The following is an 18359-nucleotide window of genomic DNA, read 5'->3' as shown; positions in this document are numbered from 1 at the left end:
AACACTGCCATGTTTGAACCAGTAGAGTATTTCTTGGCACGTTCACTGATGGTAACCTTCGGAGCTTCCATGGAGTAGTGAAGTTTATGTTATCACGAAGAGGTGACGTAAAAGAGCTAGGATTGAAACACTCTTAAATTGTCTTCATGAGTTTGACATTTAACGTAGTCAAATAGTCTGCTGCAGAAGGAATGCAGTATGCAGTGATGTCCTCCAGTCCTCCAATTCATAAGCTTGCTTTACATTAACGTGACAGTGTAGTGGTTTTTGAGTCAGTTTCTTTCCAGGGCGTAGAATAATAATTTTAATCTTCCTATAATCTTTCCGATCTCCCATTCTATTCAATGGCGGATGCTGAATTTAATTAGGAGAATGTTACTTAAGTGAGAAAGTAAATAGAAAATATAATATACAAAATACTACGTGATCGTACATTGTAGCGGTTGGTCCCTGCGTGGAAACGCCATTCTGTAGCGTGCCCGGTTTATTCCTCGTCGAGCATCTTCCGCTACTTTTAACGTTAACGTACGGATAACGGTGGATAAGTGATTGTATAGTGCTTCCGTACCGGTTTTTATATTAGCTTTAGCGGTTAAGAAAAGTAACATTTCATTAGCCAACAAAAGGATATAATAGCACCTTGCACTATTGTACGCTTTGCAGGTCCCTCCAGCTTCACTCCGCCCGAGTCCACTATCCAATAATACTGTTTTATTGCACATTGGTCCCACGCCAAAATAAACCTGAAGGCACCCGCAAAGTTTATTTGCTCCAACCACCATTTCTAACCTGTTTAACCCAGAGTACAGGATGCAATATGTGTTCGTGTTTCCTCATGTAACGGTATAATTAAATTATACGTTTATACTGACTTTTTGGTCACATGCACATTTAAGAAAGATTCCATTTTTATGCTTTTGGAAATTCACTAAAACACAAAGAAATCATGCATAATTAGGTATTTATATAGGTATATCCACTAAATTATATTACACCTTCGTTACAATTACTTTTTATATCAATCGTATGAATTTACGTTTATTAGAGGCCCTTCCTACGTGAACGCGGTTGTCACGTTTGCGTATTGTTCATGTAGAGAAAAACCCTTTATCCTTAATACTTATCTGATTTAGCGGTTTATGTCCATCCTATTTTCTTAGGTAAGAAGATACATCACTTTAAGCGAGCACCATTATATTTGATGAGTTTCCAATTTTCCACTTCATTGTTTTCGAGTTATTTAAGTTGACTGTTTAGGAATCTCATTCTTTGAAGCACTAACAATTTTGACGCAACGAACTACATCCTCCACTTCTTCCACCGGGTGTTTCCAATCACCAACGCAACGCAATGGATAACGTAATGGTTAAAAATAGCCATGGAGCACTGTGGTTAAGAATTCATTGGGAGGAAATTTACTCCTTGGGTTACATTCCATAACCATATTTGGAGAAGCGAAAGGATTTTCTGCGTCGCAAAGGCGCATACATACATATACACTTTGGTCTGTTTGCGAAGAGAAATTTCTCAGAGCTGCCTTTATACGAGATTCACTTAGAAAGTTAAAAATTTTCTTCACTAATATTAAATGAGCTATACTTTAGTGTTGTAACATACAACAAAAGGATATAAAAATATGAATGCTTACACGATTCTTTTTTAAAAATGGAAAAGCCGAGATAAACCTATTTCATCTCACTTTCTTTTGCAGCAGTCCGACAAAAGCAACACACTTATCCCCCAAAAAACCCATTTCAAATCGGATTATTGGGGGAACAGTGTCCCCCAGTTCCAAGACTGGGGAACATGCCCCCCCCCGGTATTTTCGCCAGTGATTGCATGACATAATTGTGGATATTGCTTTTCTGCAAACCGGAAAGACTGTAGCTGCAACTTTCTGAAGACTGTAGCTGCAAAATACGGCTATAAAAAACCATTGATTTGGAATATTATTATTATTATTATTATTATTATTATTATTATTATTATTATTATTATTATTATTATTATTATTATTATTATTATATGAACTATTACGTGGTATACTTTGGGTACTCAAATTAACGCGCATGATTCTATTCGCATGGTTCTGGGTTTGATCCCAGTTAGGACTACGCTTTGTTGATGCAAACTCAACTCGTGCTTCGGATGCCACTTTAACGAGTAGATAACCGTCTCATATAGAAAGACACGTTATGAAAAGAGACGTTAAATTTCAAACAGTTTGTATCCATCCTGTATGTATAATTAATGATTAATTGGGGTCATACACGTTGACCCCTAAACCATAGAGATAGATTCGTTTTCAATATTAGCACAAAGACCCCATCAAGTATCTTCCCTAACACCTTCAAGAAATATGGAAATGAAATTAACATTCTACTGGAATAGTAATGAAATAACCAGATTTCTCTTATCTTTACAGGATCATAATTCATTACGATGTCACACGTGCACTCTCCAAGATACTGCTCAACTAATAGCTCAAGTTCTACGCTATTTACCGGAGGAGCATCATGAGTACAAGCTAGCATTACTTCTCGTAGAAGCAATTCATTCCTTGATGAATAACAATACATGACAGAATGTGAAACCTGTGTAGGTGTTTTATTTTACGTTAAATAATGCACCAATTTTAAATTTATTCGTAATTACACCAAGGAAAATTGTTACCTTATTGAGATTTTTCTCTTTTGTTTGTATTAGTGCGGCCCTGATATTCGATGAAACGCGCTCGAGATTAAACCACATACAGTAACTAATTATAAGTTCTGCTCATTGAGACGTAAGTATACAAACCGCATTAGTTGATCTCTATACACAGGATAATCGTTTTTTATTCTGCACCTTTAAAATTAATAAGTGGGCTGGGAAATTTTGCTTTCTGTCAATTGTGGTTTATAAACAAATTAAGGGATTATAAACAAACAAGTCCGCGTAATGGCTTGTTTATTTTTGTGTGAGCTTCCATAGAAAAAAGGTATGAGAATTGTGTATTTGTGTGGGATGTAAAAGCGTATATTTAAGCGGATATATTTTAGTTCTGCATTACTAAGAATATTTTTAATCTTTCCTTTAGACTGTAAGCTTTGATGTATATGTGTGAAATTTGTTCCGATTTTTTTTTTTTTAATACTTAATCTTTTCCTGAAGAAATTTTACGTAATATTTTTGTTTTATAAAAATAAGCTCGTTAAAATCAATATGTTGTGAGCAAAAGCACGAAAACATTAAAACAGATATATTTCTTTGATACAAGATACTGTAAAATATTTATTATCGATGCCCTTTATTGAAAGTAAACAGAAAAAAAAAAATATGATATACGTTGTACGTGATTATAAATATTTAAAAAATCGAATATGAGGGTACGTACTGAAAGAATGCTACAGTAATTATAACTTATATGTTAATGTTTTTGTAAAGTGTTTTGCGACCCATTTTTCATTCCATTTATATTCTGTATAATTTTCACAAGTTTCAAAAGACGTACGTATATATATATATAATATATGTTTGTGTTTGTGTTCCTATACAGTTAATGATGTGATCAGATCAATATGGTCTGCTTCTTTAAATATGTAATAGATGTAATAGCCACAGTTATTTGTGGTGACTGTATAGATTGGCTAGAAGTCTGTAGAAGAGGACAAGCCAAAATATGTTGCTGTGATGTGTAATTATATATAAAACTTTGTCCCGTGACACTTAGATAAATAGATGCGATGTAAATTGTTGATATTGTAGATAGATTCTCAATATTGCGTGTGAAAACTGAGGACATTTCATTCTTTATGTTATAAAGTTGTCGTTACTTTTACTTTTAAAAATGAAAGTCTGATTTGGAATTGAGGCATTTGCTGAAGTATGAGTTTCACTTTGAGATTAAGCCTATTCACAACCAGATATACAAGTAAGAAATATAAAGTTAAGAACCATTATGTACTGCGACGTGTTCAGTACTTCAAACTTATTTAGTTGTTCATCTTTTTGAAGAAGTAATTGTTTTGTAATAATATGTCGAGGAAGGAAAGCTTGAAGATTGAACACTAGAAGGATGTACTCTTGGAGGAGTGCTAACTATATGATGTCATAACCACATACTAAAAAATTAAATTCGTACAACAATATCGTATAAATAGTCGAGAACTGTACATTATTTTAACTTGTAAGTTATCTTGTAAGCAACACATTTGTAAATAGTGTATTAATTTTGTATGTAAGGAATTCGATGTTACTTGTTCATAGCACATACAGTTACTTCTATTATACGATTGTCGATGCTTTTATTTTTTAAATTCATTATAGGCACGTGCTATTGATACAAATATTGGCTTGTATTGATGCACTGATAATTTTAATACTAGCCAAATTGTAATAGTTGCTTTTGATGTATGTGGTTTCAAGTTCATTTTCTGATCGAGGCATAGTCAGTATAAGCTAAGAGGAATAAACAAAACGTGATATTTAAGAAGACGAAACGACAAATTCTGATTTTAATTACATCTCGTGGTACAGTCGTCTCACTTTAAATTACATGAGATGATTCAAATTATCAGTCATCTCGTAATAGTTTCTAGATTATTGGATCTTTTTTTATTTGTGGTTGGTGGTTGCCTGTTGTTTCGCTTTAACAGTAAAGTTTGTCTGCCTTTGAATAATAATATTAAAAAAAAAAAAAAAAAAAAAAAAAAACACCCGTGAAAGATCAAGCCGCTCAAGAGCAAGGCTTCCGCGTGCTGAAAAAAATATTTTAAACACAAACATAATTATCCCGGTATAACAAATTACTAGTGGTAATATTGCTGATGCTATCCACTTTGCATGATAATGTTACTTCTTGTATATTCTATAATTACAACTGGTTAGACTGACCATTCTGTCTGAGGTAACTTAGTTAAAATTTAAATGACAAAAATAGTAGAGGAAGCACGATTCCTTCCACTATAATGCGCTCTTGTGACAGGCTAAGGCTCAAGAATCTGACGTGCTTTTACGGTTCTGTCCAAAAGTGTAGGAAACTGGACACCTTTGTTCTACTACTTCATCTTGTCTTCTTAATTCTAAATATGTCTATAAGATATCGTAATGAGCGGTATGTAGAATCTGTTTTGATCTTTTCTGTTAATATCGTGTTTATTAAAAGCCGGAAAGTACAATACGTTAGAGACGTCTTCGGGGATGCATACCAGATCATCCAAAGGTCGCCTAGTATTTACCATTTTAGTTCCATAAATCTAAACGTATGAATTCCAAGCAGTAGCTAGCATTAATTTATTGGCTTGGATTCTGCAATACATTCCGAAGTGTTACAGTGCTGACTCGTTACTTCATTACCTAGTACTAACTATATAACGTTAGTTACACGCTTTACTTGTATATCGTTATTATATCATGAGCTTGATCTTCCAGGATTGATCATTTGTGACACACAAAATACATACAAATTAATCAAAGAAAGAAAGAAAGAAGACTAAATATTGGCTAACTATCCCATCGCAGTATCTTATCGAAAATCAACAAATATTAGATTATAAACAAGTTTCTTCTTTTAATTGACATATGTCTATAAACTTTTCTTCCCACATTTTACCATCCCATGCTGTTCATCTTCACAATTAACTGTATCAAATCCAGTCAATTTTATTCTATTTGAGTGTTATCCAGCATCTTAGTAAAGTAACAATTCATTAAGTGATATTAAGGTAATCAGTAGTGTGCTCGGCTTCTTTCGAAGTCCCGAACATTAATGTTATTGTAATAATAATAATAATAATAAATCACATTCTGTAGCGACTAGGTAGCTAGTTTACAGTTATGTTCAGAAATATTGTGCAGTTTACTTATCTTTAAAGAGTTTTGTAACTACACGTTGAAGTATTTATGTGACTGAAATCTAGATCCATTTTTGTAAGTCATTTTATCAACAGAAGTTGGTAAGTCTGTTTTCAACGATACATAAGTACTGCAATACATATGAACATGAATTATGTTTTTCGAAGTGTAAACTTTTAAAAGGTGAATGTAGAATGAAGAAATAGGTCCCGTAATTTTGTTATATATATAATTTCGGTTGTGAAATTAGATCTGTATATAGTGTTATTGATTGTTGTATTGAGTATCATACTTGTTTCACTGTGATAAGTTCCAATTTAGATTTCGCCATTATAAAGTAAATGATTTCAATAACGATAAAGAAAGATACGAGGAATATATATATATATATATATATCAGCAATTTCGGCATATATCTCCTGAGATTGTGCGCTGTCTTTTACCCTCGCGTGTTATAAGGTTATACTGTTGTGGTAACGCTGAGAGAGTTCGATCATGATAGCTCGATTTTTCCTTCTTTTATCGCAGAAAGAACATAGCCATTCAGTTGGTAGTGTGCATCAAGGGAGAACAGAGAAAACAGTGATCATGGAGCAAAAATACTGCCTTCGACAATAGATCTCGCAGTTGGGTACAAACTACTGGCTTTAAATTGTTGGGAAGCAAAGTACTGTATCTTACATTCTTAACTTCGCACTCCTTTTCCACTCAGTCTTCCAGTATACGCTCTTTTCAATCTCAGGTCACGTTGAGCATTTCCTATCCCGCAGAAGTTAGTCTTCAGTTTCTTTTTCATTTAGTGGTCTTGGGTATATCTTTCTCTCTGGATTCAGGCTTATAACGAGAAACTCGTATTTTAAGTGCTATGACTATTCTGCTCAAAACTTCGTCGCCTTGATTGTTGTAGCGGTGGAGTAAGAGGTAAAAGATAACGCACGTCCTGCTCCCTTTTCGTGTGTCGTGCTTATTCGGGAACTTTTATTTATTTTTTTTAATTTTATTTATTTATTTATTTATTTTTTTATCCAATTGTATATACTTCTACACGGTAGAGGAATGTTCCCGCATTATATTGAATGTGTTCGATAAATTTTAGTTTTACACATCTTCAGACCAACCAAACCGGGTCATTGTCTTCTCCTCGTGTTTGGTGCATACTTCCAACGTAGCAGACAGGTTTCTGCAATAAAAGAAAGAAAAATTGAGCAATTAAGGTCAAATTCTGCAAGCGTTACCACAGCAGTATAACCTAATAACACGCAAAGATAGAAGGCAGTGCGCACAAACTTCAGAGAGATATGGCGAAATTACTGGTGTATGTATATTTACTTTTGTTATTCTTATGTAACAGCCGTCAAGGTATAAGGCACTCAAAAAAAGCTCTATCTGATTCTGAACCTATTCAGAGAAAAGCGATAACGAAATAAGACGTACTAGGAAATTCGAAAGCGAACTTACAGTAGCGATGAAATTACAGTACATTTGTCTCCAACATTCAGGTGGACTATGGATCTTACGATAGTAGAACTCCATATGAACCAAAGAAATTGTCTAGTGTATGCATCACCGAGTTGACGGTTCGGAAGCATAGTTCCCATCGGGCACTTTTATTTTATTTTATTTTATTTATTTATTTTTATTTTTATTTTTTTTTTTATTTTATTTTATTTTTTTTTTTTTAATAGAACAAATGGTAGACCGTTGATTCAATGTCCGGGAAATGTAAAGAATTCATTAGCATTTCCCAACCGGATCGAATAATGGTGTCACGACTTACATTAGCAACTTGTGGCTTTGCGTTATCCTGAAGCAAAAGTATACTTTGATTCATCATCACTAGCTCAACGGTTCAACGGTTTTCAGTTTTTCATGCATGCACTCCAATTGCTTCGAGTGCACAGTTTCAGTGATCGATTGGTCAGGTGTAGCAGCCCTGAGCATTCTAGCAAATAAGGAGCATAATTTTCTATTGATGTGGTCCTGGTTTTGGAGTAACTGATAAAACAATAAAGAAACGTAGGTACGAGGGTATTTCCAGAAGTTTCCAGCCTGACACTGAAATAGTGCGCCGCTGATGATAGTGCCGTTCATAGCAGATAGTGCTGTTTGAAAGAAAAAAATGTATCAGTTTCAACTGTCTATCTACGCCAATTCGTTAAAAGCAGTCATTTGAATCAGTCACTGTGCATTGAGGCACTGTACATACTGCATGACAGTGCTCCAGTCTACACGGTTGTTGTTGGCAAGGCCGCAGTGCTAGATTGGGTTGTAGAGTGAGTACTAAATCGTCTTTCACGCAGCCTTGGTACCAACAATGCAGTCCACGTAGCCTTGGCAATGCTATGTGGACTGGTGCATTGTTATGCAAAAAGCGAGCACAACGCAGAACAACTGATTCAAATGACTGCCTCCAACGAACTGACACAGCTAGATGAATTAATACATTATTTCTTCCATAGGTGGCATTAAATGCCGTGATTGGCTTTCGATCAGTGGCGATATTTCACTATCAGAAAGGAAAATTTTTAAATGTACTCGTATTTGCTCATGTCACTTTCTAAGCAGCAGTTAATTTATGTGGGTTCCATTGCTCCACTTTATCTCGTTTCCTTAGCTGTTCGCAAATCCTTTCTGCACTTTTTGTAATACCTCACATGTACGCCCATTATTAGTCATAATAGCCGATTTAAGTGCTTGGTTGTCGATGGTTTTGTAAACATCTCGTATGAGGTGTTTTAGACGGTTCCATCGTTGCCCTTAAATTTGTAAAGTCACAGTTGCATTATCCTCTCATTTACCTCATCAAGCCAGGTAAAAAAAAAAAATCCCGTTTCATTTTCTTTAGCATTTGTTCCCAGTTTAACCTCACAAAATACACATTCCCGTCCAACGTTGTTCGGGTTCCTAGATTTGACTTGTTCTCACTAACGTTCCCGCTTAACTGTAGCTACAACAAGCAAACTACAAGATGAAACACTTCCTATACGTCACTTTACTCTTTTCTTTTTCATCTCGAAACAAAAATTGTAGCTACCACATGGATAGCCGATAGAACTTTTTTGAGCACCTAATATTTACATAAATTATGTTATAATAAGATAATTGTAGAAACATGCATTTTGGGTTTCAGTGTTTTATCTCTGGTTAGCAGTTTGTTCTTGAGGGTTGACAAATAGACATATAGTGCGGACGTTCTTTGCTTTTTATTTCTAAATACGTGTTTTTCGTACGATATTAGTTGGTATTTGATAGTAATATATTTTGAACTTAATCTACAAAGAAATGTCTGGGTAAGTATTTATCAAACTAAGAACAAGCAGGAAGCTGATTTGAGAATCACCGTAGATACATGATTATTTTGAACTTTCAAACTATGTTATTTTTGAAAATCTTTAATTTAAAATGTAATACTTCGATAAAATATAAATAATAATCAAGAAGGTTTAATTAATCAGTGTCCATCAAGAAATTGATATAGTTACTAGTAATACTGTATGTAAAGCAACTTTCAACTCTCAGATTGATGCTGGTATAATACATAAGCGTAATTAATATTTTAAAGTAATTTTACTTAGTACACATGAAATATACTAGTCTGTAGAAAATATAAATCTCGCAATAAGGTATTGAAACAGGAAAGTCGTATTTATTTAAGCTCATGGTATAAACCCGTAATATAAGAGCTTAAACAATCTTTAGCGAATGAATATGGGTTTAACGGAAGCGTCAGCAGCAATTTTTTTTTTTTTTTTTTTTTTGGCCGTCACGAAACTATATTTAACATTTTCTAAAATAAAACATTTTGACTACAGTACTTTAAAAAAAAATAATAATAATAATAATAATAATAATAATAATAATAATTGAAGCGTATGCAATTATTGTATTCCTTCGTGCCGTTGAACTTTATGGTTTTGCACTGAGCTTGTATTATGATTCAATGTAGCCCTTGGAATGATTGTTTGAAATGTGTTAAGAAACACAATGTTAAAACCTAAAATATATTGATAAATTACAATTTGTTTCCATTAATGAAGATTATCATTCGATTGCAATAAGTAATTCTAGGAATATAATCGAAATGACATTATATAGTAGGGATTGCTCTAGAATAGATTGTTTGGATCTTTGACATTTTTCGTATTAATTACAAAATATAGGGTTGTTCAAATGACAACGTATAAATTATTAATTTTAAAATAGTGTGTCGGGAAATCCATGATTGGGATATTGATAGACACTGCTCTGTATGTTTTAATCGTAGGAATCTCAATGGGGCTGAGGAGAATCCTCGAATTCACATGTTTATCTTGTCTCTTTCTTTCTCTTCTACAATAGCTTCTTAATTGAATATAGTAATTCAAAGATTGTAAAGAAAAGTAATATATATCTTACAAAAGAATCCATACATGTTTACAGTTGAAAACAGTAAAAAATTTTCACCTTTTTACTTTCTATATATTATATGTATTTGTGGATTCGAAGTGTCTTCTCTTCTGAGAATGCCTAGTATCTCAAATTATTTGGAATACCTAGGAGTATATCTTTCGTATTCGCCTATGAAATGGATAGAAGCTTGCTCCCCATTGATTACAACCAATGGGTTTAAGAAGAAGAGCGGACAGGATTTTTTAAATAAGACTAAAAGTTAATGGAATTTATTTTCAGATTTATATATCTGAACAGAAAAAAAAATGACGTAATACAGAAAATCTTTAGCTGTATTAAATACAAGTAAAAATATAACGTTTTCTTGTAAATTTTCGTACTTGTTATTAGTGGAAATGATTATGTACAGTATGTATGATGAAACAAATGATAAGTGTTTTTTTGATTAGTTAGTATGAAATTTTAGACCAAACTATACGTAAATAATAAAATACATTCACAAAACACAGGGAAAAACTAAAATAGTTAATCGGATTTATGTATTTTTTTTTCAATGAACAAAATCAGGAACAGTTAAAAGATTAAAGACTAGATCCGTGTATGTAATAACATTGAAATTGCTTTTGTAAATAATGCACATTTTGTACTATATTGCAGTTAAAATATGATCCAATTTCCCAGTGAAAAACTGTTGAAATAGATATGGGTCAATAAATTATTGAGTAAAAAATCATGGATTTTTCTTGTACTTAGCTGTAAAAGAAACTATCGTTCAAATACCTTATCTAATGGGTTACTATACAAGTGTGTAATGCGTCACTCCTCTCTTTTTCTTTCTCCTCGGAGGAATTGTTAGTACTGATGCAGAGAAATATGTTTTTTATAGTGTTATGTTCGTGTTACACTTATTGTTAAATTAAGTTACTATTTTACGCGATTGCAATTTGACTGCTCTATTTACCTATTTGGGTCAAATTTTGATATCCGATTTTCCGAAAGCCCGATTTTCCTTTAATTTTGCAGTCACACTTATTTTTGGTGATGGATCGCTATTCACAATTAATTTATAATATAGACTGAAGGGAACGAATTTATGGATAAAAGAATACATTTTAAAGTGTGGAACTTCGCCTGGAAAAGCAATTGTGTGAATTTAATATGAGTTGCTGTTTCTTAAATAGTCAGAGATGGTGTGGATAGACAAGTAAATTCCGTGACATATTTCCCTGTAGCTGTTCTATGTAAAACGCTTTACTAAGACTGGTACTTAGTCGGTAAACTGGCGGTTGATCCATCCTCATGATTTTGTGTGTTTTCTTCCTAATCCTTGTCCTGGTTGAACTCAGCGGAGCAGATAAACCCAGAAGTTGAAAGAGCCTCCATGAGGCGGTAGATGTGGTGAAACCGAACTGCACTATAGATTTCACTTTCATCTGTATTGTTTCTGATTTTAAAGTATTTATAAGTGATTAAAAATGTATAAAACTTTTTTTTTGTTGTTTGTTTGTTTTCGTTGGAACCACAATGAATTATATTTACATTTCCTCATCACCGTTGATGGCGTGGTTACGCTTTCAATGCTCATGGGACCGCTTTAATAGAAGGAATCAATGATAGAGATAAAACTGATCGATAATCAGCATTTCTTCTGTGACTGTTTTTTTATGAGCCAATGATCCCTTCTTTATTTTGAAGGCTATGTAAGTATATTGTGTCTCTAGGTTACTTAAGATGCTTGTCCGGGACAATAATTCTTAGTGAAATACAGTGTTATTACAAATGTTCTTCCCGATTATAAACCTAAACAGATTTCACTCAGCTACATTCAGACACGTGAAATCGATGGAAATGGTTACTCAAAAATTTTCAGGTTGTCGCATGGTTATCGTTTTCGCCGCAAGGGCGATAGGAGAGAAAATGGCTGCCAATGAAAACAAGAAGGGCTTCTATGTTTGATTTTCGCGTCTACCACTCTGTGTTCATTGTGCAACGTAATTTCAGGAAGAGGTTTGGTGAGGATGCACTTAATTTTAAACAAATGGATGTATCTATAAGCGAAAGTCAATCGACCGTTCACCAACCGTCCAACCATAAGCGGGGAGACTGAGAAATCCACCAAAGAATTCTATATCTTGCAACGAACTATGTGGAAGATTTTACGCACACGTTTGCAGGTCCATCTTTACCGTTTGCAATTGTTGCAGGCTCTGAAACTGGGTAACAAAGCCAAGTGGTAGTATTTCTGCGAGGACATTCAAAGGGATGAATGGACTCCATCCCTTGCGTTGGCTTCCACGTTCCCCTGACCTTAAATCCTGTATTTTTTCTCTTGAGTTTTGTCATTTCATTTATCGTCTATCTTTACCAATACCATCCACAATCTTTGTGTTCACATTACAGAAACCACTGCATTAGTGTATCAACCAATGTTACAACGTATTTAACAAGAAGTGACAAAAGGGAGCTCTTTGAACATGTGTAATGTGATACGGTGAACCAAATGAAAAAAAAAAAAAAATCCGTTTGCATTGATATTACTTTCACGTGTCTAAGTGTTTTAAAAGTGATTTTTTCATGTTTGTAATCGGGAAGATCATTTGTAATAACACCGTACAAAGGCTGGTAGGCTTCCATACTTCATAGACGACTTTGACATGTTTACTCAACTATAACAATCCATCCTTCCACCATTGCTTGTGTTCTGTTTGACAAACAATTCTTTATCATCAGATACAACATTTTCCACTGGAGAAGGTTTCTTCGCAGGTGTATAAGGAGTATTTTTGTTTTTCGTTTGATTTTCCTCTAAAAATAATAAAGATCATATCGTACGAGTTCAGCTGAACTCTCGCGATCGGGATCAAACTTGGCATACTGGTAGTACATCATCTACTATAAAATCATGTGAAATATTATGTTGTGCACACTTAGGTTTTCCTAGTTATGGGCGGTCAAATTTTGCATAATGTTTTCAAAAATGAAAGCTCATATATATGTAAATGATCCGATCAGGATCAAATTTCCCATTCTGGTAAACTTTAACCTGCTATATAAATGTATGAAATATTATGTTGTGTAGACTTACAGTTCTCGAGTTTATGGGCGGTCGAATTTGCGTCATATTTTCGAAAACAAAAACCGATACATCAAAGTCATCTGATTGGGATCAGATTTGGCAAACTGATAGAACGTTATCTACTATAAAATCATATGAAATATTTTGTTGTGCAAGCTTATCGTTTCCAAGTTATGGGCGGTAAAATTTTTCGTAATATTTAAAAAATAAAAATCCACATATATGTAAATATCCGATTTGGATCAAATTTAACTAAATACCGTACTTCAGGCACGTAGCCATGGCGGGAGGGGGGGGGTCGAAACCAAAAATGAAAAAATAAGGAAGGATGAAACAAAAAGAAGATTCAGCGTTAAAAATAAAAATATTTCATCATCACTTCTCTGGAATATCAAACATGTTACTCAGAAACAGTTTTTTACTGTTCCTTTAACTTGTATTTGGAACAGACAGTAGTTTACGGAATAATAAAAGCAAAACGTTATGTGGAAAGAAAGTTCTGTTAACATTTGATTCAACAGAGAAAAGAACGCAGATGTTGTAAAATATTTTACAAGACATTATCGGATATGTGATTTTTATAATAGTTGAGGTCATAATGAAAAGAAAATTGTTGTGTTTGAATGAACAGAGGAAGGAACGTAGATATTGTAAAATCTTTTTCAATACTTTTTTTTTTTAATTCTTTTACTCGAAATTTCTCCAGAGTTTGTTATTAAAATCCTAATAAACCAATATATGAAAAAAACTCCATGGCTCTGGATAAGTAGAGAACAAATAAAACACAGTTCTGACCAGAGCAGAATGAAAAATATTAAAAACTATACTTACAAGTATAGTTTTTAATATTTTCCATTCTGCTCTGGTCAGAACTGTGTTTTATTTGTTAAACCAATATATGTTGCCAGTAAAATAGTTTAGATTGATCAAGCCCCTGGTGTGATAACCACAGTATTTCATGTCAGGCACGCATCCCTCCCCCCATTACGAAATCCTGGCTAGTGCCTGCATACTTCATATATTCTTCGAAAATAAGCTTTTAATATGACACACACATACATACACAAAGATAAAGTATGAATTATATTTGTTCATTGTTTATTAAGTAATAATGGTTGCTCAGTAGCAGAAGTGACAAAAAAAAAAAAACTTAAATCAATCCATCACAAACATGTAGCAAATAATTAAATTTTCAAGTTACTAATTCTCATCTCTTCGGCTGATGCATTTGTGTAAACCATGAATCATTTCACTGATTGTCAGTTTGGTGGTACCGTTTCATTCCACATATACAACAATGCAGATGCATCTAGTGCCGAAGAAGAGGAGGAAGAAGAAGAAATAGCCATACTCAGACGAGACGACGGAAAAGATTATTTTAGCGAAGGGCTGTTCACCACACCAGAAGAGAAGACATATGTAGGTACTTATTATACCACTAATATCACTTTTAAAATGTACAACAATGCTTTCGGGGGAAACGAAATTGTAAATAAATCAAAATTTAAAGGCAGCGAACATGATCAAAAGTTAGTGATTAGAAACAACATAGAAATAATTCAAACTAACGGAGGTAACTGTTTTCGAGATTGTCAATTCTATGGACACGTATTTTTTAAAATATATAATTATTCAGAGTGTGCTAAGGAGTCGTCAAATAAAGAAAATAAGGATGATAAAAAGTCAATGCATTACTTGGCGCCACTGAGAAGTGGGATGAGCATATTCAGAGATTGTCGAATTTGTGGCCACATCTCTCTGGAAATATATAACAGTCCCGTTAAATGTGCAGATGTGAGTGGCACACCGTCCATGTCAAATATAGAAGAAACTGGTAGAAAGCTTTTTATTTTGCTCTTTAAGGATTGCCAGGTCTCTGGCCATATTTCTTTAAAACTCGTAGTTGGAAATCATGCTCGCAATGAAACAAGAGCAGGACCACCGGATGGTAACGCTGACACAACTAAACTCGAACTTTGCACTGGGAAACTCTACAGCTTGACGTTTGAAGATTGTTCATTCAGTGGTAACATTTCTTTCGAAGTACATACTAATGCTTTTGCGACCAGAGCGCAATCAACTACACGAATGACAGATGCCAAAGAAATTGTACGTAATAAGCAAAGTCTTAATCAGGTCATTCAAGCGTTGGAAATGAGATTGGGCAGACATTTATTTAAGAACACCAATATAAGTGGAGATATTGTGTTCCAGATATTTGGCTATCCGAAAGTTTCCGATGTGTCTTTCAACGTTGGTGGAAAGAAAGCACTGAAGAAAGAATCAGCGCGTAACCAGGAACGACTTGTTGAACTTAATCTTAATCCGGAAGAGGTATATATGTTCGAAGACTGTAATATCGCTGGCCGGTTCCTTGTGAGATACACAAGAATACCCAGTGGCAATGCTGAAGACGACGATAGGTTGAAGACTATTAACGATAGGTACGTTCAAAAAATTATACAGAAAATTATCAATTCGTCGTTACACACACAAGTCACTCAATTCACGCATTGCCAGTTGAGCGGTCGTGTCAATTTTTACATCTACAACGACCCTTATATAGATAAAGTTTTGACTGAAGATATAGAAAACGCAACTCGGCCAATAAATCGTGCTTCTGATGCTTCAGCGGAGGAACAAACTTGTAAGATGAAGTCAATGGAAGTTAAAAACACAGCAAGTAAATGTATACAAACAGTAACAAATATTTATTTATCAGGAGGAAAACATACAATTAATTTATATTTCTAATTCATAGTTCAAAATGGGGATGCAAGTTTAAATTAACATCTGCTCCAGGTTTAAACTAACATCTAAGGGAGAAACATATGGTATGGAATAATTTTTTTTCAATATATCAATGTTTTAGTGAATAAACACATCTTTAAAAAAATAAATTTAATGATTGCGAAATTATTCGTATTTGAAGTTTTCTTCATTTTATATACTAAAAAGTATATTTAAAAAATGAAAAGTTTGAAATTTTATATTAAATATGGATAAAAATATTAAAAGATTATATGGAACTAATTGTCTGCGTCAGAAATTTAAATCATAAAGTGAATTCCTGAAGTTTTTACATTGACAAAACTCGCAATTTTTCCTTCTTTAAGTACCCATAGTCTTCACCAAATATTCATTGCTTAGATTTATAATTTTTGCTGATCCGAATATACTAGCCTATTAATTAGATACAAAGTTCCATTTGTGCTAAACTGTTCAAATATACATTTTGAAGAGAATTACCTTCGAAAGAAGTAGGAATTTATAAGCACAAACAGTGTGACCACCCCCTTATATATGTAAGGAATGATCAAATGAAAGCCAACCGGCACTCATGATAGGAACAATGAATGATATAGGATTGTATTATTCAGTGGTGCTATTCTAATCTTTTAACAACCGGTTCTCTTTCTTTCTTTCTTTATATATATATATATATATATATATATATATATATATATATATATATATATATATATATATATATATATATATATATATATAGGGTGAGTCAAAAGTCCTTGATCACCTGCATAAGTTTGAAAACCGACGGGAAAAGTAAAAGGTGATGATGGGAACAGAGCTTTGATTAGGGGCCGCAACGTTTGAAGTGTATGTCATTCATGACCGCTATCTTGAAATCCGCCATTTTGGATTCAAGTCATTTTTTAAAAATAGGAAGTGGGGTGTATGACACATCAAAGAACACTAGCTTGAGCTCAGGAATTTAGTGGTGTAATTTTTTTTTCTATCTTGTACAGTGTAGAAGTTGTTAATGTTCAAAGGTGGGTTACCTTGATACTGAATGCTACAACACATGTTCTACGTGTTGTCCATCCCGTGCAATGCACAACTAGTCGCCGCAACCACTCTGACTGCATACGGAGAAGAATGTCTTCTGAAATTTGATCACAGGCTTGTTGGATGCGTTTCTCCACGTGTCTCAAATCACGGACTGTCTCAGCATACACTATCTGCTTAAGATGTCCCCATAGATAAAATTAAGGGGCGTTAAGTCAGGGGATCTGGGCGGCCACTCCACGGGACCACGGCGACCAATCCACTTCCCTGGCAGTTGTTCATCCAACCATTCACGGATACCAAGTCCATAGTGTAGAGGGGCTCCATCGTGCTGAAAATAAGATGGGAAAATGCCGTCAGCGTTCAGTGTGGCAGGTAACACAAGGTCCTGGAGCAGCATCATATACTGTGGTGCAGTTAAGGTGTTGTAAATGAAAAATGGACCAATGATGCTTGTGTCCCACATGCCACACCATGCCATCACCTTCGCTGGACTATGTTCTCGACTCGGGTCAACCCAGTTCGGATTTGCGTCACACCAGTATCGACAATTATGTCGATTAACCTCCCCGTTCAAAGTGAAATACGCCTCGTCGCTGAACAGTATACCCTTGGCAAACCCAGGATCCAGTTCGTGTTGTTCAGTAGCCCACATGCGGAACTCCAACCGGCGATCAGGGTCATCCTCGTTCAGTTTATGTTGCATGTGCAGCTTGTAAGGATGCCACTGATTGGCGTGCAATATCTGGATAACGGAGGATTGGCTTATTGCACATGCTAGGGACACACGACGGGTACTTCGTTTAGGACTTTTTACAAACGACACAACAACCGTCGTTGCAGTTTCCTCATTGGTGGCCGTCTTTGGTCGCCCACTACGTGCCCTATCTTGAACAGAGCCCGTCTCCCAGAATTTGGTAATCACGTGAGCCACCGTGCTGTGCGATACCGGTTCTCTGTCTGGGTGCCGTCTCTTGTAGTCAGCTGCTATTATTCGGTAGCTGCGTTCCCCTGATATAAGGATGATTTCGATCTTCTGTTCACGTGTCAGACCCATTTTAGATCACCTGGAACAGAGAGAGAACTGGGTCAGTATCAAGGTAATTTCCCACCTTTGAACATTAATAACTTCTACATTGTACAAGATAGAAAAAACCAAATTACACCACTAAATTTCTGAGCTCACGCTAGTGTTATTTGATGTCATACACCCCCTTCCCATTTAAAAAAATCAAAAATCCAAAATGGCGAA

At 34.5% G+C, this 18359-nt stretch overlaps 1 protein-coding gene across 2 annotated transcripts in view; it reads left to right on the top strand.

Annotated features, from left to right (window-relative positions):
- Positions 1-7255, top strand: part of Rab3-GAP (Rab3 GTPase activating protein) — a 90397-nt gene extending 83142 nt beyond the window's left edge. For both annotated transcript variants that reach the window (XM_081765176.1, XM_081765175.1), the window contains exon 24: positions 2426-7255. In XM_081765176.1, coding sequence (XP_081621302.1) covers positions 2426-2581 — 156 coding nt within the window. In that variant the 3' untranslated portion in view covers positions 2582-7255. The remainder of the gene's footprint in view (positions 1-2425) is intronic.
- The last annotated feature ends 11104 nt before the right edge of the window (positions 7256-18359 follow it).

Source organism: Thermobia domestica, chromosome 7, assembly GCF_964235325.1.
Source record: "Thermobia domestica chromosome 7, izTheDome1.hap1.1, whole genome shotgun sequence".
In the NCBI taxonomy this organism is placed as follows: Eukaryota; Metazoa; Arthropoda; class Insecta; order Zygentoma; family Lepismatidae; genus Thermobia; species Thermobia domestica.
The sequence above is the reverse complement of the archived record's forward strand: the minus strand, read 5'-3'. Positions and strand labels throughout refer to the sequence as shown.